At 45.8% G+C, this 22590-nt stretch overlaps 2 protein-coding genes across 2 annotated transcripts in view; one reads left to right on the forward strand and one right to left on the reverse strand.

Annotated features, from left to right (window-relative positions):
- Positions 1-3719, reverse strand: part of LOC109880738 (monocarboxylate transporter 8) — a 32933-nt gene extending 29214 nt beyond the window's left edge. The window contains exon 1 of the mRNA XM_031789733.1: positions 2581-3719. Within this exon, the coding sequence (XP_031645593.1) occupies positions 2581-3088 (508 nt within the window). The 5' untranslated portion in view covers positions 3089-3719. The remainder of the gene's footprint in view (positions 1-2580) is intronic.
- Positions 3720-19739: 16020 nt separating this feature from the next.
- On the forward strand, positions 19740-22399 carry LOC109880739 (leucine-rich repeat neuronal protein 4-like). The gene is made up of 2 exons (XM_020472935.2): positions 19740-19983; positions 21191-22399. The coding sequence occupies exon 2, from the start codon at positions 21193-21195 to the stop codon at positions 21994-21996; it is 804 nt and encodes a 267-aa protein (XP_020328524.1). The 5' UTR covers positions 19740-19983; positions 21191-21192; the 3' UTR covers positions 21997-22399.
- Positions 22400-22590: the final 191 nt, after the last annotated feature.

Below are 22590 nucleotides of genomic sequence, written 5' to 3' on the forward strand. Positions count from 1 at the left end.
TCAGTACAGTAGCCTATGGTAACGTCAGTATGGTAACATCAGTATGGGAATGTCAGTACAGTAGCCTACGGTAACGTCAGTACAGTTGCCTATGGTAACGTCAGTATGGTAATGTCAGTATGGTAACGTCAGTACAGTAGCCTACAGTAACGTCAGTACAGTAGGCTATGGTAACGTCAGTATGGGAATGTCAGTACAATAGCCTATGGTAACGTCAGTACAATTGCCTATTGTAATGTCAGTACAGTAGCCTATGGTATTGTCAGTAAAGTCCACGGCCACTAGGAGCACCGCATCTGGATGAGTGTTTTCTTGTTTGCTTATGGCGGAACACAGCTCATTGAGTGCGGTCTTAGTGCCAGCCTCTGTCTGTGGTTGTATGTAGACAGCTATGAAAAATACAGATGAAAACTCTAGGTAGATAGTGTGGTCTACAGCTTATCATGAGATACTCTACCTCAGGCGAAACCTCGAGACTTCCTTAGATATTGTGCACAAGCTGTTATTTACAACAATACATAGTCCGCCGCCCCTTGTCTTACCAGACGCCGCTGTTCTATCCTGCCGATACAGTATATAACCAACTGTATGTTGATAATGTCGTCGTTCAGCCACGACTCCGTGAAGCATAAGATATTACAGTTTTGAATGTCCCTTCGGTCATCGATTTTATTTTCCAAAGATTTTCTAGCAGAATGGAAGGCAGTGGGGGTTTATTTGATCGCCTATGAATTCTCAGAAGGCAGCCCGCCCTCCTGCCTCTTTTTCTCAGCCTTCTCTTCACCCAAATGATGGGGCTCTGGGCCTGTTCCCGGGAAAGCAGTATGTCATTCACGTCTGGCTTGTCGGACTCGTTAAAGAAAAAAATTTATTATTCCAGATCGTGGAGAGTAATCGCAGTTCTGATGTCCAGAGGTTATTTTCGGTCATAAGAGACGGTCGCAGCAACATTATGTACAAAATAAGTTTAAAAAAATAAGATACAAACAATGCAAAGAACCCAACAAAAACACACAATTGGATAGGAACACGTAAAACATCAGCCTTCTTCTCCAGCGCCATCTTGGCAATGGGCATTGATTTCACAGAGTTCGCATCAATGTAAATTCTACTTTATGTCTCACTCTGAAGAGGTATTAGGAGTGGGTACTGGCCTAGGCACTGCACTTAGGGTGGGCTCAGCTGAGAAATGTGATTCTGTGCCAGGCAGTCTATAAGCCCCTTCTGCACCGAAGTTTGCCGGGGCGAGCTAGTCTTGCTTAGGGATCTGACTGCAGCTCACTAATCTAATCCCTTTTGATATGATAACAGTGGACACCTTTTTCAAGATTAGAAATCAGGATCCTGGATGGACCCAAACATTAAAAAGTTTTAACAAAGGAAAAAATGAGAGGGAGAGGTCTTGACAATCGTCATCCGAATACACAGGGGTTGTTGTTTTGGGAACGAGGAAAGGACTCTCCAGTGGATAATGACCTAAAAGTTTCAGTTGAAAACCTGCGCATGTGTACACTTCCATTCCAAGAATGTATACAGAGTTAACAATGAACCTAGGCCTACATCAGACCCATTCTGAGAATTGAGAGAGTGTTAGAGAGAAGACAATTGGATTTCTTTATAGCCACAAACATGTTTCATCCTAACAATTTAAGTGGTTGAGACAACTCAAGGTGTCATGGTGGCTACTAAGCTGTTAAACATGAACTCTAACTGAGCTGCAGCTCAATGATAACTGAGCCGTGGACAGACTATAGCCTCACCTATCCCAAAATGCCTGTCCTTCCTCCCTCCTCACCCATTGTGAATCATTTATAGAAAAACTAACTAACTGCACATCCCTGGCATGCATCAGGGCCTGTATACACTAAGAGTTGTTCCTCATACTGTAGATCATAATGCATTAGATCACATGGACAGGATGGGAACTGATCCTTGATCAGCATGCCTACTCTGAGATGCTTTGTGAGTACATACGGCCCTGGTGTAGTGAGGCAAAAGAGCTGTATGTGTGTGTTATGGGAAAAAAGCCTATTAAGTCCTAAACAGGTTAGAGGTGAAGATTGAGGACACAATACAACAGGGGGCTTTGGTAAAACTGACAGGCAACCAGAGGGCTTCTTTTAGTGACACACACTTGCGACTTTGTCACGTGGAAAACACATTAACAATATGAGGAGAACATAAGGACAACAACATGAGAACGGTATGTTATCCAGCAGTATGACAGAATTAGAGCCGTGATCAGAAAGTTAATGCAAGGAAACTCTGGTGCTATATGGCCTAGGTATAGTCTATATATTAACTTGAAGTCTTCAAACAGATGATAATGATGATGAGACTGAAGTAGTCGCCTAAATTCTCATCACAGCAAAGATGGCTTGAGGGTAGAAGCTGCAAAGATGGATATGATCAATAATGACATTTTTCATTTTATGTTTTACTTCAATATCGTCTTGAGACAATGCTGAGCATTCTTCTGGTTCTGGCTATGTTTATTTGACCATTCCCGATCACCTTCAACAGTAAGTCACCATCAGTAGGCTCATTTTAAAAGGTGCAACAGTCACAGGACAGACTCACCTACTTTAAACTGCGAAGTTTTGTCATTGGGATCTGCATGGTCTTCCACCAGCATCATGTGGAGGATACCGAAGGAGTTCTGTATCCCGAAAATGGATCCATTACACCAGGTAGCAGCGAAAACAACTAACCAGCCGAACCCGCCCTCGGGTGGGACGAACCCGGGGCTCTGCCCTGGTGCCGAGGACTGAGACTGTGAATTCGGGGACACACCGGGTTTACTATCGAGACATCCAGCCTCTATTAGCTGGATAGTGCTGTCCTCATGTGGGATCTTGCATTCGCCATCTCCCAGGTCCTGTCCCTGGTCCTCCTGTGCTTGCTGATTCTCCTGGTCTTGGGGAGAACCACCGTTGTGCGCCATTTCAGAGTCTGCAGTAGCCTCATCCCAGTGTTCGGTCGGCGGCTCGCCGCTCAATGCTTCCTCCTCGGTCTGATTGTCTCCTATCCCGTTGATCCCCCCCTCATCCTGTCCAGTATAGGGGTTACTGTTGTGTTCTGGCTGCATCGCTCATGCATCAGATAGCGACAGTAGCCTACTGATTGACAAGGATTGTCTATAATAAAAACGAAGTCGGTTTCTTTCTGCTCTGCTCTTCCAAGAAGAGTAGACAAAGTGAAGTCACTGCACCAATGGTAGTATCCGAACTGTCGCTAAAAAATCGATTGTATGGTGAAAGGACAGGCACGTATTATTTATCATGGTATCAGATGTCCCCGTAGCCTATTTCTATGGGAAATGATGACGCCAGAAAATATTTAACTTTTGCTTTCCTACTCCGTGCAAAATGTAAATCAACCTATGAAAACGTCTGCTGCTCGCCAATCTCGCGCTCCCGCTGTACTGAGTCTCTACTCTACATCGTGTAGCCTAATCTGTAAATAAATGAGTTTCGGCTCCTCCTCTTTCATTTGTTTAATTTTACATTGGAATATGTGGATCTATCGGCCGGGGGCTTTCAGGATCACCGTGTCAACACAGAAAACAACCTTCATTCAACAAGCTTGCCCCCGCCTCCACGACCTCGTCACCAATGGCCGGGTTTAACATTCCTGCAGTGTGAGATTACGAAAATATTCGAATGTCGCCCCCACGCATTCTGCTGTCTCTGACAAACACTACTAGAACTACTTTGGAAAGCGCAGCCGCAGCTCAGTGAATGACGTTGATGGAGTGAGTTTACAATTGTAGAAGACTACAGTTTATCGCGGAAAAGTGTCAATGTAACAATTTCTCGGCGCAACTTTGTATCCGGTGTATACCAGCTGATTTAATTTCACTACGACATGATACAGCCTCCTATTTTATCAGCAAATATGCACCGTTTACATCCCATACGTCGGCGTTTTAGACCAGGATAAATAGCGTTTAGACGTTATTTACATCTAATGGTGAAGAACTGAGGCGTGAAAAGCAAGCTTCTATATTTGCATTCACACAGGCAGTCCCTGTTAAACTTTTTGGCGTAATGGTTAATGTGTGGGTTTGATATTCGGATTTGGGTTCGAAACCCGGTCGGGTTGTTATCATTGACTCTACCCTTTAAAGGGGGCAATCAGCAGTTGCTATATCAGTTTTTGGACTTCTTTTAATTATAAGTACCCAATATTCTTCAACAATATAACTTAAATGCCTAATGAGTTTAGTTCATAAACCACCAGAACGCCAAATATATGTTTGTTTACACCAGGTAAATGTAAAATATATATATATATATATAGCCTCAAAACATGGTTAAAATTAAACTATTTTGATATCATGGATGGTCAGTCTTTGCATCCACAACTCTATGAATTTAAGAGGTTACATTCCTCCAGCCCCATCTCTCAGCTTTTTACCAAAGCAGGTGCAGGGAGTATGCTTTTTTATATTCTCCCATTATTTAACTAGGCAAGAACAAATTCTAATTTTCAATGACGGCCTAGGAACAATGTGTTAACTGCCTGTTCAGGGGTAGAACGACAGGTTTGTACCTTGTCAGCTCAGGGGTTTGAACTTGCAACTTTCCAGTTACTAGTCCACTGCTCTAACCACTAGGCTACCCTGCCCTTGCCACCCTAAACTTCCCTAAATTACACATTTTTAGCTACCACTTCCGAGTCCATTGGAGAGGATCAGTTTGAGCAAAATTAGGTATAGAATCACTGGTCTACAAATAGTTTTCCCTGCCAAACAATCGGCTTTGTGCAATTAAGATTAGTAGAGGAAGCCTCCCCACCGAACACTCACACACAACCAGACAATTATGGATTTTCTACCTGCAGCAAACCTAGTGGATAATGGTGAAAACACTGGTATAAAAATTAAACAAATAACCAACCAAAACAACTGGCCCTAGTCATAGACTACAGCTGTGATCGTGTACAACTGGCTCTAGTCATAGACTACAGCTGTGATCGTGTACAACTGGCTCTAGTCATAGACTACAGCTGTGATCGTGTACAACTGGCTCTAGTCATAGACTACAGCTGTGATCGTGTACAACTGGCCCTAGTCATAGACTACAGCTGTGATCGTGTACAACTGGCCCTAGTCATAGACTACAGCTGTGATCGTGTACAACTGGCCCTAGTCATAGACTACAGCTGTGATCGTGTACAACTGTCCCTAGTCATAGACTACAGCTGTGATCGTGTACAACTGGCCCTAGTCATAGACTACAGCTGTGATCGTGTACAACTGTCCCTAATCATTGGCCACAGCTGTGATCGTGTACAACTGTCCCTAATCATTGGCCACAGCTGTGATCGTGTACAACTGTCCCTAATCATTGGCCACAGCTGTGATCGTGTACAACTGTCCCTAATCATTGGCCACAGCTGTGATCGTGTACAACTGTCCATAATCATTGGCCACAGCTGTGTTTGTGTACAACTGTCCCTAATCATAGACCACAGCTGTGATTGTGTGCAATAGTTAACTTTCACCATTGGATGGGGCCAATATGCCACAGTTGACACACAGGATGTGTTTAGTTGACAGTGTGGTTAGGATTGATTGACCAATCTCATGTTGGGAGATGGAGAAACCTCTCTTTAGCCAAATTAAGATTCTTGGTTAGCTGTGATTGAATTTATGTAGGCCTAATTAGGTCAATGTCGAGGTAGAAACAAGCTAGTGTCCGACATCCATGGGTCACATTCCTATGGATGTCTTGGAAAACATCTTAAGCCAATACCCAATAACATCCTGTCTTAATTGCTTTTGAAATGAACACCTCACCTGGCCTATCTCAGTGTATAGCTAAGAAGTTATAGCTAAGCACCCTTTGTCCCTCGGGGTCGATACATTGTTGGGTGGCGTTGTTTAATAATCATATATTTCATCATTAGATCACTACATTATAAGATTTATCTCTGTGGGAGCATCATCCCACTCCTTTATGAGGCCTATAAATAAATGATTGAGGAGTTCTGTTTCTAGAACTTTCCCAGCGATTCACACATGTAAGGGCTCAAAGGTCAAGGGGCCCAGGAGAAGGTTGGTCAATGATTTCCTGTTGATTCTGGGATTCTTTAATTCCTCTGAGAGGTGGAGGCGGGTGATCCAGGCTCAAGAACACAGAGGAATGACTGGGACTGGGGGCGGGCGGGTGGTCTCCCAGCAGAGAAAAGACAGACTTTATGTAACCATATGGGGGAATTCTGGAGGCAGACATTTAATTTCATCAAGGCTGAATGATGCAGACTGGAACTGACTGAAAGAAAGAAGGTGAGAAAGAGAGGGTGAGATGGAGAGACACAGAGAGGGTTAGTGGGAGAGAGGGTGAGATGGAGAGACACAGAGAGGGTTAGTGGGAGAGATGGTGAGACAGAGAGGGTAGTGGGAGAGAGGGTGAGATGGAGAGACACAGAGAGGGTTAGTGGGAGAGAGGGTGAGATGGAGAGACACAGAGAGGGTTAGTGGGAGAGAGGGTGAGATGGAGAGACACAGAGGGTGCGTGGGAGAGGGTGAGATGGAGAGACAGAGAGGGTTAGTGGGAGAGACACAGAGAGGGTTAGTGGGAGAAATGGTGAGACACAGAGAGGGTGAGATGGAGAGACACAGAGAGGGTTAGTGGGAGAGAGGGTGAGATGGAGAGACACAGAGAGGGTTAGTGAGAGAGAGGGTGAGATGGAGAGACACAGAGAGGGTTAGTGGGAGAGAGGGTGAGATGGAGAGACACAGAGAGGGTGCGTGGGAGAGAGGGTGAGATGGAGAGACACAGAGAGGGTTAGTGAGAGAGAGGGTGAGATGGAGAGACACAGAGAGGGTTAGTGGGGGAGAGGGTGAGATGGAGAGACACAGAGAGGGTGCGTGGGAGAGAGGGTGAGATGGAGAGACACAGAGAGGGTGCGTGGGAGAGAGGGTGAGATGGAGAGACACAGAGGGTTAGTGAGAGAGAGGGTGAGATGGAGAGACACAGAGAGGGTTAGTGGGGGAGAGGGTGAGATGGAGAGACACAGAGAGGGTGCGTGGGAGAGAGGGTGAGATGGAGAGACACAGAGAGGGTGCGTGGGAGAGAGGGTGAGATGGAGAGACACAGAGGGTTAGTGAGAGAGAGGGTGAGATGGAGAGACACAGAGAGGGTTAGTGGGAGAGAGGGTGAGATGGAGAGACACAGAGAGGGTGCGTGGGAGAGAGGGTGAGATGGAGAGACACAGAGAGGGGGGGAGAGAGGGGGTTAGAGAGAGCGAGGGGGGGAGAGGTGCAGGTAATGTAAGTAGTGTTCAGCATGCCTGAACATGCAGCATCCAGCAGGGATGGGGTGGAGCTGGCAGAACCATTATCACACTGTTGTGACTCACATCAAATGATTTACCTTCAGGGTTCTGAAAGCGATACAGTTTGTTCTATAGAATTCAATTAACTGGTTTATTCCCTAGCTGTACTCCATAGCTGATGTCTGTGATCCTGGTGTGGTTCGCATTGGAAGCAAGGTGTCACCCACTCGGGCAGAAAACTTTCAGATAAAACAATATTTTGTGTGACACACTGTGCTCGACAGTCTCCTGACGTGACATGCATGGTTTCATCTCAGTGTGTGTGACCAGACAGCAGCAAGCATTGATTGTCCCTGACAGTCTAGACTCCCTCATTGAAATGTACATGATGAATTATCCACTTAAAAGTCCATTGGCAATTCATCAATGTGAAATGGAATGAATAGGTGTTTATTGTTTCTAATAATAAAGTGTTCTAGGCCTGCTGCATTAGTAGTACCAGCACTCACATACCCAGTGATCCCTGCCTATAGATATGACATGTCCCATGTTTCCATCTGGTTAGAAACAGACTAAAGTAGCAGTTAACAACAAAACAAAGAAGAGGAAACGCTGAAGGGAATGTGTGTCTGTGTGTGTTGTCAGTGTTCTTCCATTCTTGTCAGAGAGATGTCATGTCAGCATGACTTATGAGCTGTCATGTTAGCATGACTTATGAGCTGTCATGTTAGCATGATTTATGAGCTGTCATGTCAGCATGATTTATGAGCTGTCATGTCAGCATGATTTATGAGCTGTCATGTTAGCAGGACTTAATAGTATTTTTTATTTCACCTTTATTTAACCAGGTAGGCTAGTTGAGAACAAGTTCTCATTTACAACAGTGAGCTGGTCAAGATAAAGCAAAGCAGTGCAACACAAACAACAACACAGAGTTACACATGGAGTAAACAAACATACAGTCAAAAACACAATATAAAAAGTCTATATACAGTGTGTGCAAATGAGGTAAGATAAGGGAGGTAAGGCAATAAATAGGCCATAGTGGCGAAATAATTACAGTTTAGCAATTAACTTCTTACGCATACGTAGGACAGTAGCGTCCCACCAGGCCAACATCCGGTGATATTGCAGAGCGCGAAATTCAAAAATACTAAATTCAAATATTTTACATTCTTGAAAATATATGTGTTATACATCAAAATAAAGCTTAACATCTTGTTAATACAGCCAAGGTGTCAGATTTCAAAAAGTGGTGACAATGGTGGGAAGTATATGGGGCTTTGGTGACAAAATGGCACTGTGATAGACTGCATCCAATTTGCTGAGTAGAGTGATGGAGGCTATTTTGTAAATGACATCGCTGATGTCAAGGATCGGCAGGATAGTCAGTTTTACGAGGGTATGTTTGGCAGCATGAGTGAAGGATGCTTTGTTGTGAAATAGGAAGCCGATTCTAGATGTCATTTTGGATTGGAGATGCTTAATGTGAGTCTGGAAGGAGAGTCCAGACACCTAAGTATTTGCAGTTGTCCACATATTCTAAGTCAGAACCATCCAGAGTAGTGATGCTGGACGGGTGGGCAGGTACGTGCAGCGATCGATTGAAGAGCATGCATTTAGTTTTACTTGCATTTAAGAGCAGTTGTAGGCCACGGAAGGAGAGTTGTATGTTATTGAAGCTCATCTGGTGGTTAGTTAATACAGTGCCCAAAGAAGGACCAGAAGTATACAGAATGGTGTCATCTGTGTAGAGGTGGATCAGAGAATCAATAGCAGCAAGAGCGACATCATTGATGTATACAGAGAAAAGAGTCGTCCCGAGAATTGAACCCTGTGACACCCCCATAGAGACTGGCAGAGGTCCGAACAACAGGTCCTCGAATTTAACACACTGAACTCTGTCTGAGAAGTGGTTTGTGAACCAGGCGAGGCAGTCATTTGGCAAACCAAGGCTGTTGAGTCTGCCGATAAGAATGTGGTGATTGACAGAGACGAAAGCCTTGGCCAGGTCGATGAATACAGCTGCACAGTATTGTCTCTTATCGATGGCTGTTATGATATTATTTAGGACCTTGAGTGTGGCTGAGGTGCACCCATGACCAGCTCAGAAACCAGATTGCATAGCGGAGAAGGTACGGTGGCATTCAAAATGGTCAGTGATCTGTTTGTTAACTTGGCTTTCGAAGCCCTTAGAAAGGCAGGGTAGGATAGATATAGGTCTGTAGCAGTTTAGGTCTAAAGTGTCTCCCCCTGTGAAGAGGAGGATGACCGTGGCAACTTTCCAATCTTTGGGGATCTCAGACAATACGAAAGAGAGGTTGAACAGGCTAGTAATAGGGGTTGCAACAATTTTGGCTGATAATTTTAGGAAGAAAGGGTCCAGATCGTCTAGCCCGGCTGATTTGTAGAGGTCCAGATTTTGCAGCTCTTTCAGACCATCAGCTATCTGGATTTGGGTGAAGGAGAAATGGGGGAGGCTTGGACAAGTGGGGGGTGCAGGGCTGTTGACAGGGTAGGGGTGGCCAGGTGGAAAGCGTGGCCAGCCATAGAAAATTACTTATTGAAATTCTCAATTATCGTGGATTTATCAGTGTTGACAGTGTTTCCTAGCGTCAGTGCAGTGGGCAGCTGGGAGGAAGTGCTCTTATTCTCCATGGACTTTAGTGTCCCATACATTTTTCGAGTTTGTGCTGCAGGATGCAAATTTCTGTTTGAAAAAGCTAGCCTTTGCTTTCCTAACTGCCTGTGTATATTGGTTCCTAACTTCCCTGAAAAGTTGCATATCGCGGGGGCTATTCGATGCTAATGCAGTATGCCACAGGATGTTTTTGTGCTGGTCAAGGGCAGTCAGTTCTGGAGGGAACCAAGGGCTATATCTGTTCCTGGTTCAAATTTTTTTGAATGGTGCATGCTTATTTAAGATGATGAGGAAAGCACTTTTAAAGAATAACCAGGCATCTTCTACTGATGGAATGAGGTCAATATCCTTCCAGGATACCCGAGCCAGGTTGACTAGAAAGGCCTGCTCGCTGAAGTGTTTTAGGGAGCATTTGACAGTTATGACGGGTGGTCATTTGACCGCAGACCCATCACGGACGCAGGCAATAAGGCAGTGATCGCTGAGATCCTTGTTGAAGACAGCAGAGGTGTATTTGGAGGGAGGGTTGGTTAGGATGATATCTATGAGGGTGCCCGTGTTTAAGGATTTGGGGTTGTACCTGGTAGGTTCATTGATAATTTGTGTGAGATTGAGGGCATCAAGCTTAGATTGTAGGATGGCTGGGGTGTTAAGCATGTCCCAGTTTAGGTCACCTAACAGCACGAACTCTGAAGATAGATGGGGGGCAATCAATTCACATATGGTGTCCAGGGCACAGCTGAGGGCAGAAGGTGGTCTGTAGCAAGCGGCAACGGTGAGAGACTTCTTTCTGGAAAGGTGGCTTTTTAAAAGTGGAAGCTCAAATTGTTTGGGCACAGACCTGGATAGTAAGACAGAACTCTGCAGGCTATATCTGCAGTAGATTGCAACTCCGCCCCCTTTGGCAGTTCTATCTTGTCGGAAAATGTTCTAGTTAGGGATGGGAATTTCAGTGTTTTTGATGGCCTTCCTAAGCCAGGATTCAGACATGGCTAGGACATCCGGGTTGGTGGAGTGTGCTAAAGCAGTGAATAAAACAAACTTAGGGAGGAGGCTTCTAATGTTAACATGCATGAAACAGAAACAGAACATGCAGAAGTCAACAAATGAGAGCGCCTGGGGAATAGGAGTGGAGCTAGGCACTGCAGGGCCTGGATTAACCTCCACATCACCAGAGGAACAGAGGAGGAGTAGGATAAGGGTACGGCTAAAGGCTATAAGAACTGGTCGTCTAGTATGTTCGGAACAGATTGTAAAAGGAGCAGGTTTCTGGGCGCGGTAGAATAGATTCAAGGCATGTGATGTCATGTTAGCATGATTAATGTGATGTCATGTTAGCATGAGTCATGACTTCAGTTGTACAGTGCATTCGGAAAGTATTCAGACCTATTTACTTTTTCCACATTTTGTTATGTTACAGCCTTATTCTAAAATGGATGAAATAAAAATATTTCCTCATAAATCTACACACAATACCCCATAATGTGAAAGCAAAAACAGTTTTCTATAATATTTTTGCAAATGTATAAAACCATAAAAATTGCTAATTTACATAACCATGCAGACCCTTTGATATGAAACTCGAAATAGAGCTCAGGTGCATCCTGTTTCCATTGATCATCTTTGAGCTGTTTCTACAACTTGATTAGAGTCCACCTGTGGTAATTTCAATTGATTGGATATGATTTGAAAAGGCAAACACCAAGCCATGAGGTCAAAGAAATTGTTCGTAGAGCTCCAAAACGGGATTGTGTTGAGGCACAGCCCCGGGGAAGTGTACCCAAAAAATTCTGCAGAATTGAAGGTCCCCAAGAACACAGTGGCCTCCATCATTGTTAAATGGAAGAAGTTTGGAACCACCAAGACTCGTCCTAGAGCTGACCGCCCGGACAAACTGAGCAATCTGTGGAGAAGGGCCTAGGTCAGGGACAGTGGCGACCCGTCATTCAGGGCAGTTGGGGCAGTTGCCTGTTTTGCATGTTATTTTGATATTAGTACGTCACATCAGTTTGCAAACAATGTAAAAAATATATATATAAAATCCTTGAGTTAATAAAGCTGCATACAAACATGGTCTCTTTTTTGCTTTCTTGAGTAAGGCAGCTCCAAAATGCAGGGGTTTCAGCCTAGCTCAGGGCTTTCTGTGGTGGTGGGTCAGGCTTGGTAATCCTCTCTAGGTGCGCCGTGATTGTCTCAGTGTTCTGTCACTCATGGGGAGACTACGTCACTGCCAAATCTAAGGGTAGAGCTCGAAAATTCAAGCCCCTTGGGTGCTGCCATCGGATTACATTAGAAGTGCCCTTCCAAGTAGGCTCAGGGCATTGGTCACAGATAAAATGACATCAAGTCAACTGATCATGTCAACATTATACATTCAAAATCTTAGCTAGCAGTCATCATCATGAATCAAATTGACAATCTACTTGCAAATCCTTTTTAATCCTTGTCAAATATAAACTTTTAATAATGAAGAGAAATTATAGATAAAACGTATCGGTGCTCATCGGCCATTGGACATAAACATTACACAACAAGTTAGAAATCGCAAATTCAACAATGAGTGGTTTGTAGAAATCCTTTGTTAACTGCAAGCATTGCAATGTCATGGAATTCTATGGGTGGTGGGTGTAGAGTCAGGCGCAGAGAGCAATACTTCCAATGGATGCGTTTATTTCACTTGGTCTAGCCAACAATCAGGCAATGACCATAAATCAGGTATGTCTCCAAAAACCAGGAAATAACATACAACAAATTAAGCAGGAGAAAAACAACTTCACCACTGACAGTAGGAATAAGCCCGCACAAAAGCAGGCAGGCATTGGAAGTTTAAATAGACCATAATAGACCATTGATGAACCAAAATAAGCAACAGGTGAAAACAATCAAGACAAAACCAACAGGGAAAAAAAGGGATCGGTGGCAGCTAGTAGACCGGTGACCGCTGAGCACCACCCGAACAGGGAGAGGAGCCACCTTCGGTGGAATTCATGACAGTGCCCCCCCTCTGACACGCGGCTCCCGCTGCCCGCCGACACCGTTCTCGAGGACAACCTGGAGGGAGAGGATGGAGGCGGTGGAATTCTCCTGGCCAGTCCTGGCAATACGACCGCAGAAACCTACCCACATCCTGGTTCCCCCTCTCCACCTGCCCATTGCTCTCGGGGTGAAAACCTGAGGTCAGGCTGATCGAGACCCCCAGACGCTCCATGAACGCCCTCCAAACCCGGGACGTGAACTGGGGACCCCGATCAGAAACAATGTACTCAGGCACCCCGTAGTGCCGGAAGACGTGGGTAAACAGGGCCTCCACAGTCTGCGGGGCCGTAGGGAGACGGGGCAACGGGAGGAGACGGCAGGACTTCAGAAAACGATCCACAATGACCAGGATCGTGGTGTTCCCCTGAGACGGGGGAAGGTCGGTGAGGAAGTCCACCGACAAATGTGACCAAGGTCGTTGTGGAACGGGGAGGGGCTGTAACTTCCCTCTAAGGCAGGTGTCTAGGAGCCTTACTCTGAGCGCACACCGAACAGGAGGAGAGATAAAACCTCACGCCCTTAGCTAAAGTGGGCCACCAGTACCTCCCCCTAAGACCCTGCACCGTCCTCTCAATTCCCAGATGACCCGAGGAGGGTAACGTGTGGGCCCACCGGATCAATTTGTCACGAACACCAAGCGGCACGTACTTCCGGCCCACTGTACACTGTGGTGGCGTGGTTTCTAACCGCGACGCCCGCTCGATGTCCGCGTCCACCTTCCATACCACCGGTGCCACCAGACATGAGGCCAGAAGTATGGGAGTGGGATCGAGTATCATAGAGACGGGACAGTGCGTCGGCCTTATTGTTACGGGAACCTGGTCTATAAGAGATGGTGAAACGAAATCTGGTGAAAAACATGGCCCACCTTGCCTGGCGAGGATTCAGTCTCCTCACTGCCCGGATGTACTCAAGATGACGGTGGTCAGTCCAAAGGGTGTTTAGCCCCCTCAAGCCAATGTCTCCACGCCTTCAGAGCTTTTACCACAGCCAGCAACTCCCTGTCCTCCACGTCACGTCATAGTTTCGCTCCGCCGGACTGAGCTTCCCCGAAAAGAAAGTGCAGGGGCGAAGCTTCGGTGGCGTGCCCGAGCACTGTAATAGCGCGGCTCCAACCCCAGCCTCGGACGGGTCCACCTCCACCATGAATGCCAAAGAGGGGTCCTGATGAGCCAATACGGGAGCATCGGTAAACAGACGACTAAAAGCTCTGCTCGCCTCCTCTGACCACCGCAAACGCACCGGTCCCCCATTCAGCAGCGAGGTAATGGGAGCAGCCACCTGGCCAAAACACCAGATAAACATGGTCAACATGGCCAAAACACCTGATAAACATCCGGTAGTAATTGGAAAACCCTAAGAACCGCTGCACCTCCTTTACTGTGGTCGGAGTCGGCCAATTACGCATGGCTGCAACGCGGTCACACTCCATCACCACCCCAGATGTGGAAATGCGATACGCCAGGAAAGAGACGGCTTGTTTGGAGAACACACATTTCTCAGCCTTGACGTACAGGTCATGCATGCTCCAACAGTCGCCCAAGTTACCCGCTACCTCTTAAGAGCCCCCTGTTTCCACGTTTACCTGGAGGTTAATCGCACAATCCCCTTGTTGATGAGGTGGTAATTGGGTCACCCTCTTTTTACAGAAAGCGATAGCCAAATCGGCATATTCTGAGGGAATGCGCACAGTGGACTCTCTGTTCTGGACTCTCAACCGTCGTTGCACCGATGGAAACTCCTATACACCTATCTGAACACTCCTCTGACCACCCCTTAAGAGCCCCCTGCTTCCATGAAATATTGGGATTGTGAATAGCCAACCAGGGAATCCCCAGCACCACTGGAAATGCAGGAGAATTAATGAGGAAGAGACTAATCCGCTTCTTATGACCCCCCTGCGTTACCATGTTCAGTGGAACCGTGGCCTCCCTGACCAGCCCTGACCCTAACGGTCGACTATCTAGGGAGTGCACGGGCAAGGGTTGGCCTATCTGCACCAACAGAATCCCTAACATATGAGCGAACCCGTGGTCCATAAAACTCGCAGCTGCACCTGAATCGACTAGCGCCTTTTGCTGGGAAGAGGGTCAAAACTCAGGAAAAGAGATTAGTACAAACATATGACCAACAGGGAGCTCTGGGAGATTCTGGTGCTGACTCACCTGGGGTGTCCGAGCAGTGCTCTGCCTGACCTCTCGACTCCCAGACGAGCTCCTCCAGCACCGGTCAGCAGTGTGCCCTCTCCGACCACAACTGGTGCAGGAGGAGGCTCCTCCGGTCGCCCTAGATGTAGCACCCCTAACTCCATGGGTGTTGGAGCTGGAGTACTGGGGGGTGGAAAACAAACATAACTCGCTCTGGACGCCCGCGAGCAGCTAGCAGGTTGTCCAGACGGATTGACATGTCGATTAGTTCGTCTAGTGTAAGGGTGGCGTCCCGACAAGCTAGCTCCCTGCGGACATCCTCCCGGAGGCTACACCGGTAATGGTCCCTCAGGGCCCTGTCATTCCACCCCAATCCAGTGCCCAGGGTCCGAAACTCCAGCGCGAAGTCCTGCGTGCTCCTCGTCTCATGCCTAAGGTGGAACAGCCATTCACCTGCCGCTCGACCCTCCGGTGGGTGGTTGATCACAGCCCGGAAACGGCAGGTGAACTCAGGGTAATGGTCCCTCGCTGACTCTGGACCCTCACAGACCGCATTGGCCCACTCCAGGGCTCTGCCCGTCAGGCACGAGATGAGGACGCTCACACTCTCCTCTCCCGAGGGAGTCGGGCAAACGGTAGCCAGGTAAAGCTCTAGTTGTAGCAAGAACCCCTTAAACCCGGCAGCCGTTCCATCGTACTCCATCGGGAGCGCAAGCCGAAGAACGCTGGGTTCGGACGCCGACGGAGAAGTTGGTAGTGCAGGCTGAAGAGGAGTAGGGAGGCTGCTCCTCTCCTATCTCTCCATTCTGTCCATCATTGGATCCATCAATGTTCCAATCCGGTGTAGGATGGCTGTGTGATGGAGGACCCGCTCTTCCATGGATGGGAGGGGGGGGCTCAGCTGCTCCTGCTGACTCCATGTTCTGGTGCGGGCTTCAACAGGTGAAAACAATCAAGATAAAACCAGCAGAAAAGAAAAAAGGATCGGTGGCAACTAGTAGACCGGTGACGACGACTGCCGAGTGCCGCCCGAACAGGGAGAGGAGCCACCTTCGGTGGAAGTCGTGACATGCAAAGCAATCACTAGCCTGGTATACAGTGGAGTGGAATCCAGCATGATTTCTGCCACGTTCAAAACAACTGTTAACGTGGAACTGGGAACTCGGGACAAAGCCAGATCCGACTGGGAAAATAAGTTTTGAATGGTCATCCAACTCAGAATTGTAAGTTGGGAACATGGGCCTCTTTCTCGAGCTACGACCTGAAGATCATTGACGTCATCATGATTCAACCTTGTTTTTTTTTTGTTCCCATTTCTCTTGAAAGCGCCATAAATCAGGAGAATGCCAGACTTGGATGACAAAGTTTGATGACAAAATTTGCCCACAAAGGAATGCCGCACCACCTTCCTGTTCAAGTGAGCACAGCACAACAATGTGAGTCAAAAAATGTATTGTATGCAGCTGCATAAATTATGTAATATGCCAGGGAGATATGTATACTGTAGCTAAGAAAGTAATACTAGTAATACTAAGTGTATGTTGTGTAGTAAGCCCATGTGCCTCACCCTAATAATTTGGTCTATTTTTCCCTCTTAATTTCGTGTACTGTTCTGAATCGGTGGTGCACATGTAGCCTATAACCTGTTTTAGAGAAATGTAATCATTGAATATTGTAAGAGCTTTCATTGTCTGCTTATATGCCCTCTTTATTTATCATATGGTTCTGACTTGATGTACAGGGTGAACACTGTAAGAATGGCACGTGTTCTGAATTCTGTTGCTGTACATTTCAAAAGTGCTGAACAAATAGTGTTATTGACTATGTACGTCCAAGCTCGCGCATTAATGTCTTAATCAAAATTACAGATTAACTCTTATCTTCTTGTCATCCCCTTATGTCATAGTTTGTACATCTCAATTGTCAGTAGAAACCACATTTGTTTAAGCAAGTCAGCCATATCATCTATGTTTTTGTTAAAGGCAGTAAATGAGGCTGAATGAACTGTTTTGCTGCCAGACAAGGCTCCACTGATAGCCAGGTGTAGCAGTGGTAAGGTGTTGGGACTCTGCTGTTGGGACACTGCTGTAGGGACAACTTTATGTAGGTTTGTGGGCACCGTTTGTCACCGTTATAGTGCAATTCATGTATTTGTTTGTGTTGTGTTGTGTAGTGGCTTTGCTGGTATGCATCCCCCCCAAAAATGTTTGTTTCCCCCACCAAGATTTACATGCTAAAATCGCCATTGGTCAGGGAGGTGACCAAGAACCAGTTGGTCCCACTGACAGAGCTCAAGAGTTCCTCTGTAGAGATGGGAGAACCTTCCAGAAGGACAACCATCTCTGCAGCACTCCACCAATCAGGCCTTTATGCTAGGCCAGATGGAAGCCACTCCTCAGTAAAAGGCACATGACAGCACAGTTGGAGTTTGCCAAAAGCCACGTGAAGGACTCTCAGACCATGAGAAGCAAGATTCTCTAGTCTGATGAAACCAAGATGGAACTCTTTGGCCTGAATGCCAAGCGTCACGTCTGGAGGAAACCTGGCACCATCCCTACGATGAAGCATGGTGGTGTCAGCATCATGTTGTGGGGATGTTTTTCAGGGGCAGGAACTGGGAGACAATTCGGGATTGAGGGAAATATGAACGGAGCAAAGTACAGAGAGAACCTTGATAAAAACCTGCTCCAGAGCGCTCAGGACCTCAGACTGGGGGCGAAGGTTCACCTTCCAACAGGACAATGACCCTAAGCACACAGCCGAGACAACGCAGGAGTGGCTTTGGGACAAGTCTCTGAATGTCCTTGAGTGGCTCTGGAGAGACCTGAAAATAGGGGTGCAGTGACTTTCCCCATCCAGCCTGACAGAACTTGAGAGTATCTACAGAAAATAATGTGAGAAACTCCCCAAATACAGAGGTGGAACAAGCATTCAAATGGCATACCTTAATATAAAATGACTCAAGTCAAAGTGAAAGTAACCCAGTAAAATACTACTTGAGTAAAAGTTGTTTTTAAATGTCAGATTTTAAATGGACTTTAGTACAGTGGTGGAAAAAGTACTAAATTGTCATACTTGAATAAAAGTAAAAGTAAGTGCGATACATCAAATTCCTTGTATTTAGCAAACCAGACGGCACAATTACATTTTTGTATTCGTTTTTTTGACAGCCAGGGGCATGCTCCAACACTCAGACATACTTTATAAAGGAAGCATTTATGTTGAGTGAGGCAGTAGGGAAGACCAGGGACGTGTGTGAATTGGACCTTTTTCCTTCACTGCTAAGCATTCAAATTGTAACTAATACTTTTGGGTGCCAGGGGAAATGTTTGGAGTAAATAGTACATAGTGGAGTAAAAAGTACATAGTGAAGTAAAAGTAAAAGTAGTCGAAAATATAAATAGTAAATTAAAGTACGGATACCCCCAAAAACGACTTAAGGAGTACTTTAAAGTATTTTTCCTTTAGTATTTTACACCACTGCCAAATACAGGTGTGCCAAAGTTGTAGTGTCATACCCAAGAAGACATGAGGCTGTAATCGCTGCCAAAGGTGCTTCAACAAAGTACTGAGTAAAGGGTCTGAATACTTATGTAAATGTATTTTAGCTTTTTTCTTTATATGTAAATTTGCAGAAATGTCTAAAAACATGTTTTTCTTTGTCATTATGGGCTATTGTGTGTAGATTGATGAGAAGAAAACTTGTTTAAATACACTTTAGAATAAGGCTGTAACATTACAAATTGTAGAAAAAGTCAAGGGGTATGAATACTTCCCGAATACACGGTGTATACCTATAGTCTCACTCCATGATACATACATTGTTTCTTCATACATAAATGATTCACTTGAACTTCAGATAAGTATAGACAAGTCTTTGCATAACACCCACCAATAAAGTTACAACTCATAATATTTTAGGTTTAAGTTGACATGTTGGGGGTAGTATCAGGTGACCACATCTTATAGTCAAGATGAGGTGTCATGTTGTGGATTGTAGTAGTAGATAACAACTCAGGGTATGGGGGTATCAGTGAGGTGTTGGGTAGCAGTAGTATTTGGGGTGTTGCATGGGACAAAGAGGAAGCTAAGTGATTCCTGCTCTGATTCTGATTTCCTGGTTCGCTCTCTTTATCAGTCAGATGCTGGTACTTCTGTCATGTCCCAGCTTGTCCGCCTTGCCAGCAATCCTTATAAGGACTGGAGCCCAACCCCTATCCTTCAGGTCTGCAACAATGCACACCATGGAGATTGTAACAATACACATGCATGCTCAAACATTCCCTCCCTCCCTCACACACTCAAGCATTCACCCTCACACACACTGACACACTCCTGCACACACTGGAATGTGAGTATGTGAGTCACATGCTTTAAAAGGATCTGATCCCAAACTCGTGTTCTATGTACATACATTACACACAAAAATACATGGGCACTTTCTCATACAATTATGTCATGAACAGCCAACATACTATATACCTCCTCATAGAAAAACACACTGACACACACAAACAAGCCAGCTCAAGCTTGCCTACTGCTACTGATGAGTAAATTAGTATGCAAGGAGGGACACATACGAACAGTACACCCTCCCCCCTAACGGAAATAGAGAAAAGGAGACCTGGAGTGAGAGAGTGAGATAGAGAGAATTGAGAGAAAGAGGGGGGGGGGGGGGGGGGAGAAGCACAGAGTTTAGAAATGAGGGGGTGTTAAAAAGGAGGGTAAAGTTTGGTGAGAATAAAAGAAGATGCTGGTTTGGAGAAAGAGAGAGGGAGGGAGAGAGAGAGAATGTGAGAGTTGAGAAAATAACAAAGAAGAGTGAAGAGGGATTGCGGGAAGAGACATTAGATATCCTATTATTCTACAATTCAGGTAAAGTAAAAGATGAACTACTCGCATTGGTATGTTATAGTTTTCTTTCACTTGGCTGCTATGGTGATGTTTGAGAGCATGACTGTACTCATGTTTCTTGCATTTTCACAACCACCTAAAAAGATGATGAATGATTAATTAACCTAGTCAACATCAACTCAGATTAAGCCATACAACAACTTGAATCATTTAGAATGTTGCTGTGTTATTCTGTGGATGAAAGTATGTGGAAGCTAAATAGAGGACTAGCATGTGTTGAGAGTTCAGCTCGGGTTCCCACAGATTTGTCTGGCACGCTGCCAACTGAGAAGAGAGCACTAGCTGGTGGACACTTCATCCTCCCTTTGTTGTGTTTTTAATGGTTACTCATCTGAGCCAATGAATGTTCATTATTAAAGCCCTAACAAGTGACCCTTCACCTACATACATTTGGAACTCCTATAGAACCCCAGAATGCTTATCTACCACAGGAGGTTAGTGGCACATTAATTGGGGAGGACGGACTCGTGGTAATGGCTGGAGCGGAATAAGTGGAATGGTATCAAGTACATCAAACACATGGTTTGATGCCCTTCCATTCGTTCCATTGCAGCCATTATTATGAGCCGTCCTCCCCTCATTAGCCTCCACTCCACTCTGCTTTATGTACAATAGTGACTAAATGTGGTGGGCAGCGTTGTCCATCTTTGTAACCTTTGTACAGAATTAATTCTGTCTTTCTTTTTTTAACTCCTTGAGAATCAGGCTTGTTAGTTTATCCTCTCTGTGAACCAGTTGTCCATTATCTCACTGTGAATCGGTTGTCCTACAGTACATTATCTCTCTGTGAACCGGTTGTCCTACGGTACATTAACTCTCTGTGAACCAGTTGTCCTACAGCACATTATCTCTCTGTGAACCTGTTGTCCGACAGTACATGATCTGTCTGTGAACTGGTTGTCCTACAGTACATTATCTCTCTGTGAACCGGTTGTCCTACAGTACATTATCTCTCTGTGAACCGGTTGTCCTACAGTACATTATCTCTCTGTGAACCGGTTTTCCTGCAGAACATTATCTCTCTGTGAACCCGTTGTCCTACAGTACATTATCATTCATATCTTTCTGTCTGTTGTATCCTGTGCCTCCTCCTGTATGGGTTCACATGGTCATAATGTGGGAAGTAATTCCGACTTGTGTTTATAATCTTTCCATTTCTGTTCCACAGAGATGATGTCATTCTGCTGGAACTTGGCTGCAATGCTCCTTCTTCTATTACTGACCCCTGACCTGCTTCCCACCCGCCTCATCAACACCCGCCCCGTTCTCACACACGCCATTCCCACCTCCCCGCCAGTTACATACCCCAAGATCCAATATGTTACCGGCGTGGGCTTCGACTACGACGAAGATGACTACACTGAAGAGGATGCTTCCCATTTCCCTCCTAACCACAGAAAATCACCATCAGCTTCTACTCTAGTTCCGATGCAGTCCAAGCCCTGTGACTACCATCCCTGCCAGGACAATCAGCTCCCCTGCTCCCAGCTCTCTGCCCAGACCGGATGCCTCTGCCCTGGTCTAAGTGGGGCAGGCGAGCCCCCTCATGCTCCACACCTCCAGAAGCTAGTACCAGGCGCGAATGGGGGGGCAGAGATACGGTGGTGCGCCCCAGCCTCTGTGGTATCTGGGTACCGGGTCGTGATCGAAGATCGAAGAGGAGAACCTCTCCAGTTCGGGAGTTATTCTCGGAGCGGGGTGCTGGGGGAACTAGAGGCAGGAGTCAAGGTGTGTGTGGAGGCGGTGAACATGGCGGGGGCCAGCGCCCCCTCGAAGCTCTCCTGCCTACACTATGACCCCCCTGAGGCCACCAACCTGGCCCTAAGGGCGGGGGTTATCGGAGGAGGGCTGGGATTTCTTCTGCTCCTTTTCCTGGTCACCCTGGTCCTTTGGAGGCGACAGACATGTAAAACAGGGGAAAACTCAGCAAAGGGGCTGGGGAACCCCTCCTACAGCAAGGAGGGAACGCTGTGATCCAGTTTTGGGATTACAGACGGTACAGTGATTCAGTAGTACAGGCGACCCCTAGAGAGAATGTAGGAGTAAAGTAACTGGGATGGGACAGAGCCAAAATGGCTTCACTCACCAGTGACTCACCAGCACTGTGCTCAGGTTGTTCAGAATCCTGCACTTATGAATATAGGAATGAAATAACTTTGGACTTTTGTGAACTAAATAACCCTAACAAAATCTTAAGAGGTGTTGTGACTAAAGAGACTGCAGGTTGTTTGCTGGCAAATTAACTTGTGTACAGAAGGATCAAGACAGGGCAGTTATGGCAGTCAGATTCATGTGTAGAATAAATAAAACTAACTGAATACTCATGATGAATAACAAAAGCAATTGTTTTTCTAATAAAAGTGTTTTCATAATTTTGGCTGAGTTTGTATGAGTGATTGTTTTTAACAGAAGGGACAAAGTAGTTTGATAAAACTAAATTAATATGGTTGGAAGTAATATAAGTTCCTATTACAGTAATGCAACTTTTATTTTGAAACTTGAGTATGATGTGCTGTTGAAGATCCGTCTGATTGGCTAAAGCTTCAATACTGGCTGAAGTGCCTCTTT

Source organism: Oncorhynchus kisutch, linkage group LG15, assembly GCF_002021735.2.
Source record: "Oncorhynchus kisutch isolate 150728-3 linkage group LG15, Okis_V2, whole genome shotgun sequence".
Classification (NCBI taxonomy): Eukaryota; Metazoa; Chordata; class Actinopteri; order Salmoniformes; family Salmonidae; genus Oncorhynchus; species Oncorhynchus kisutch.

Bases quoted from the DNA above. Each gene is read 5' to 3' on its own strand.
- LOC109880739 (XM_020472935.2), top strand. From the start codon at position 21,193: ATGATGTCATTCTGCTGGAACTTGGCTGCAATGCTCCTTCTTCTATTA.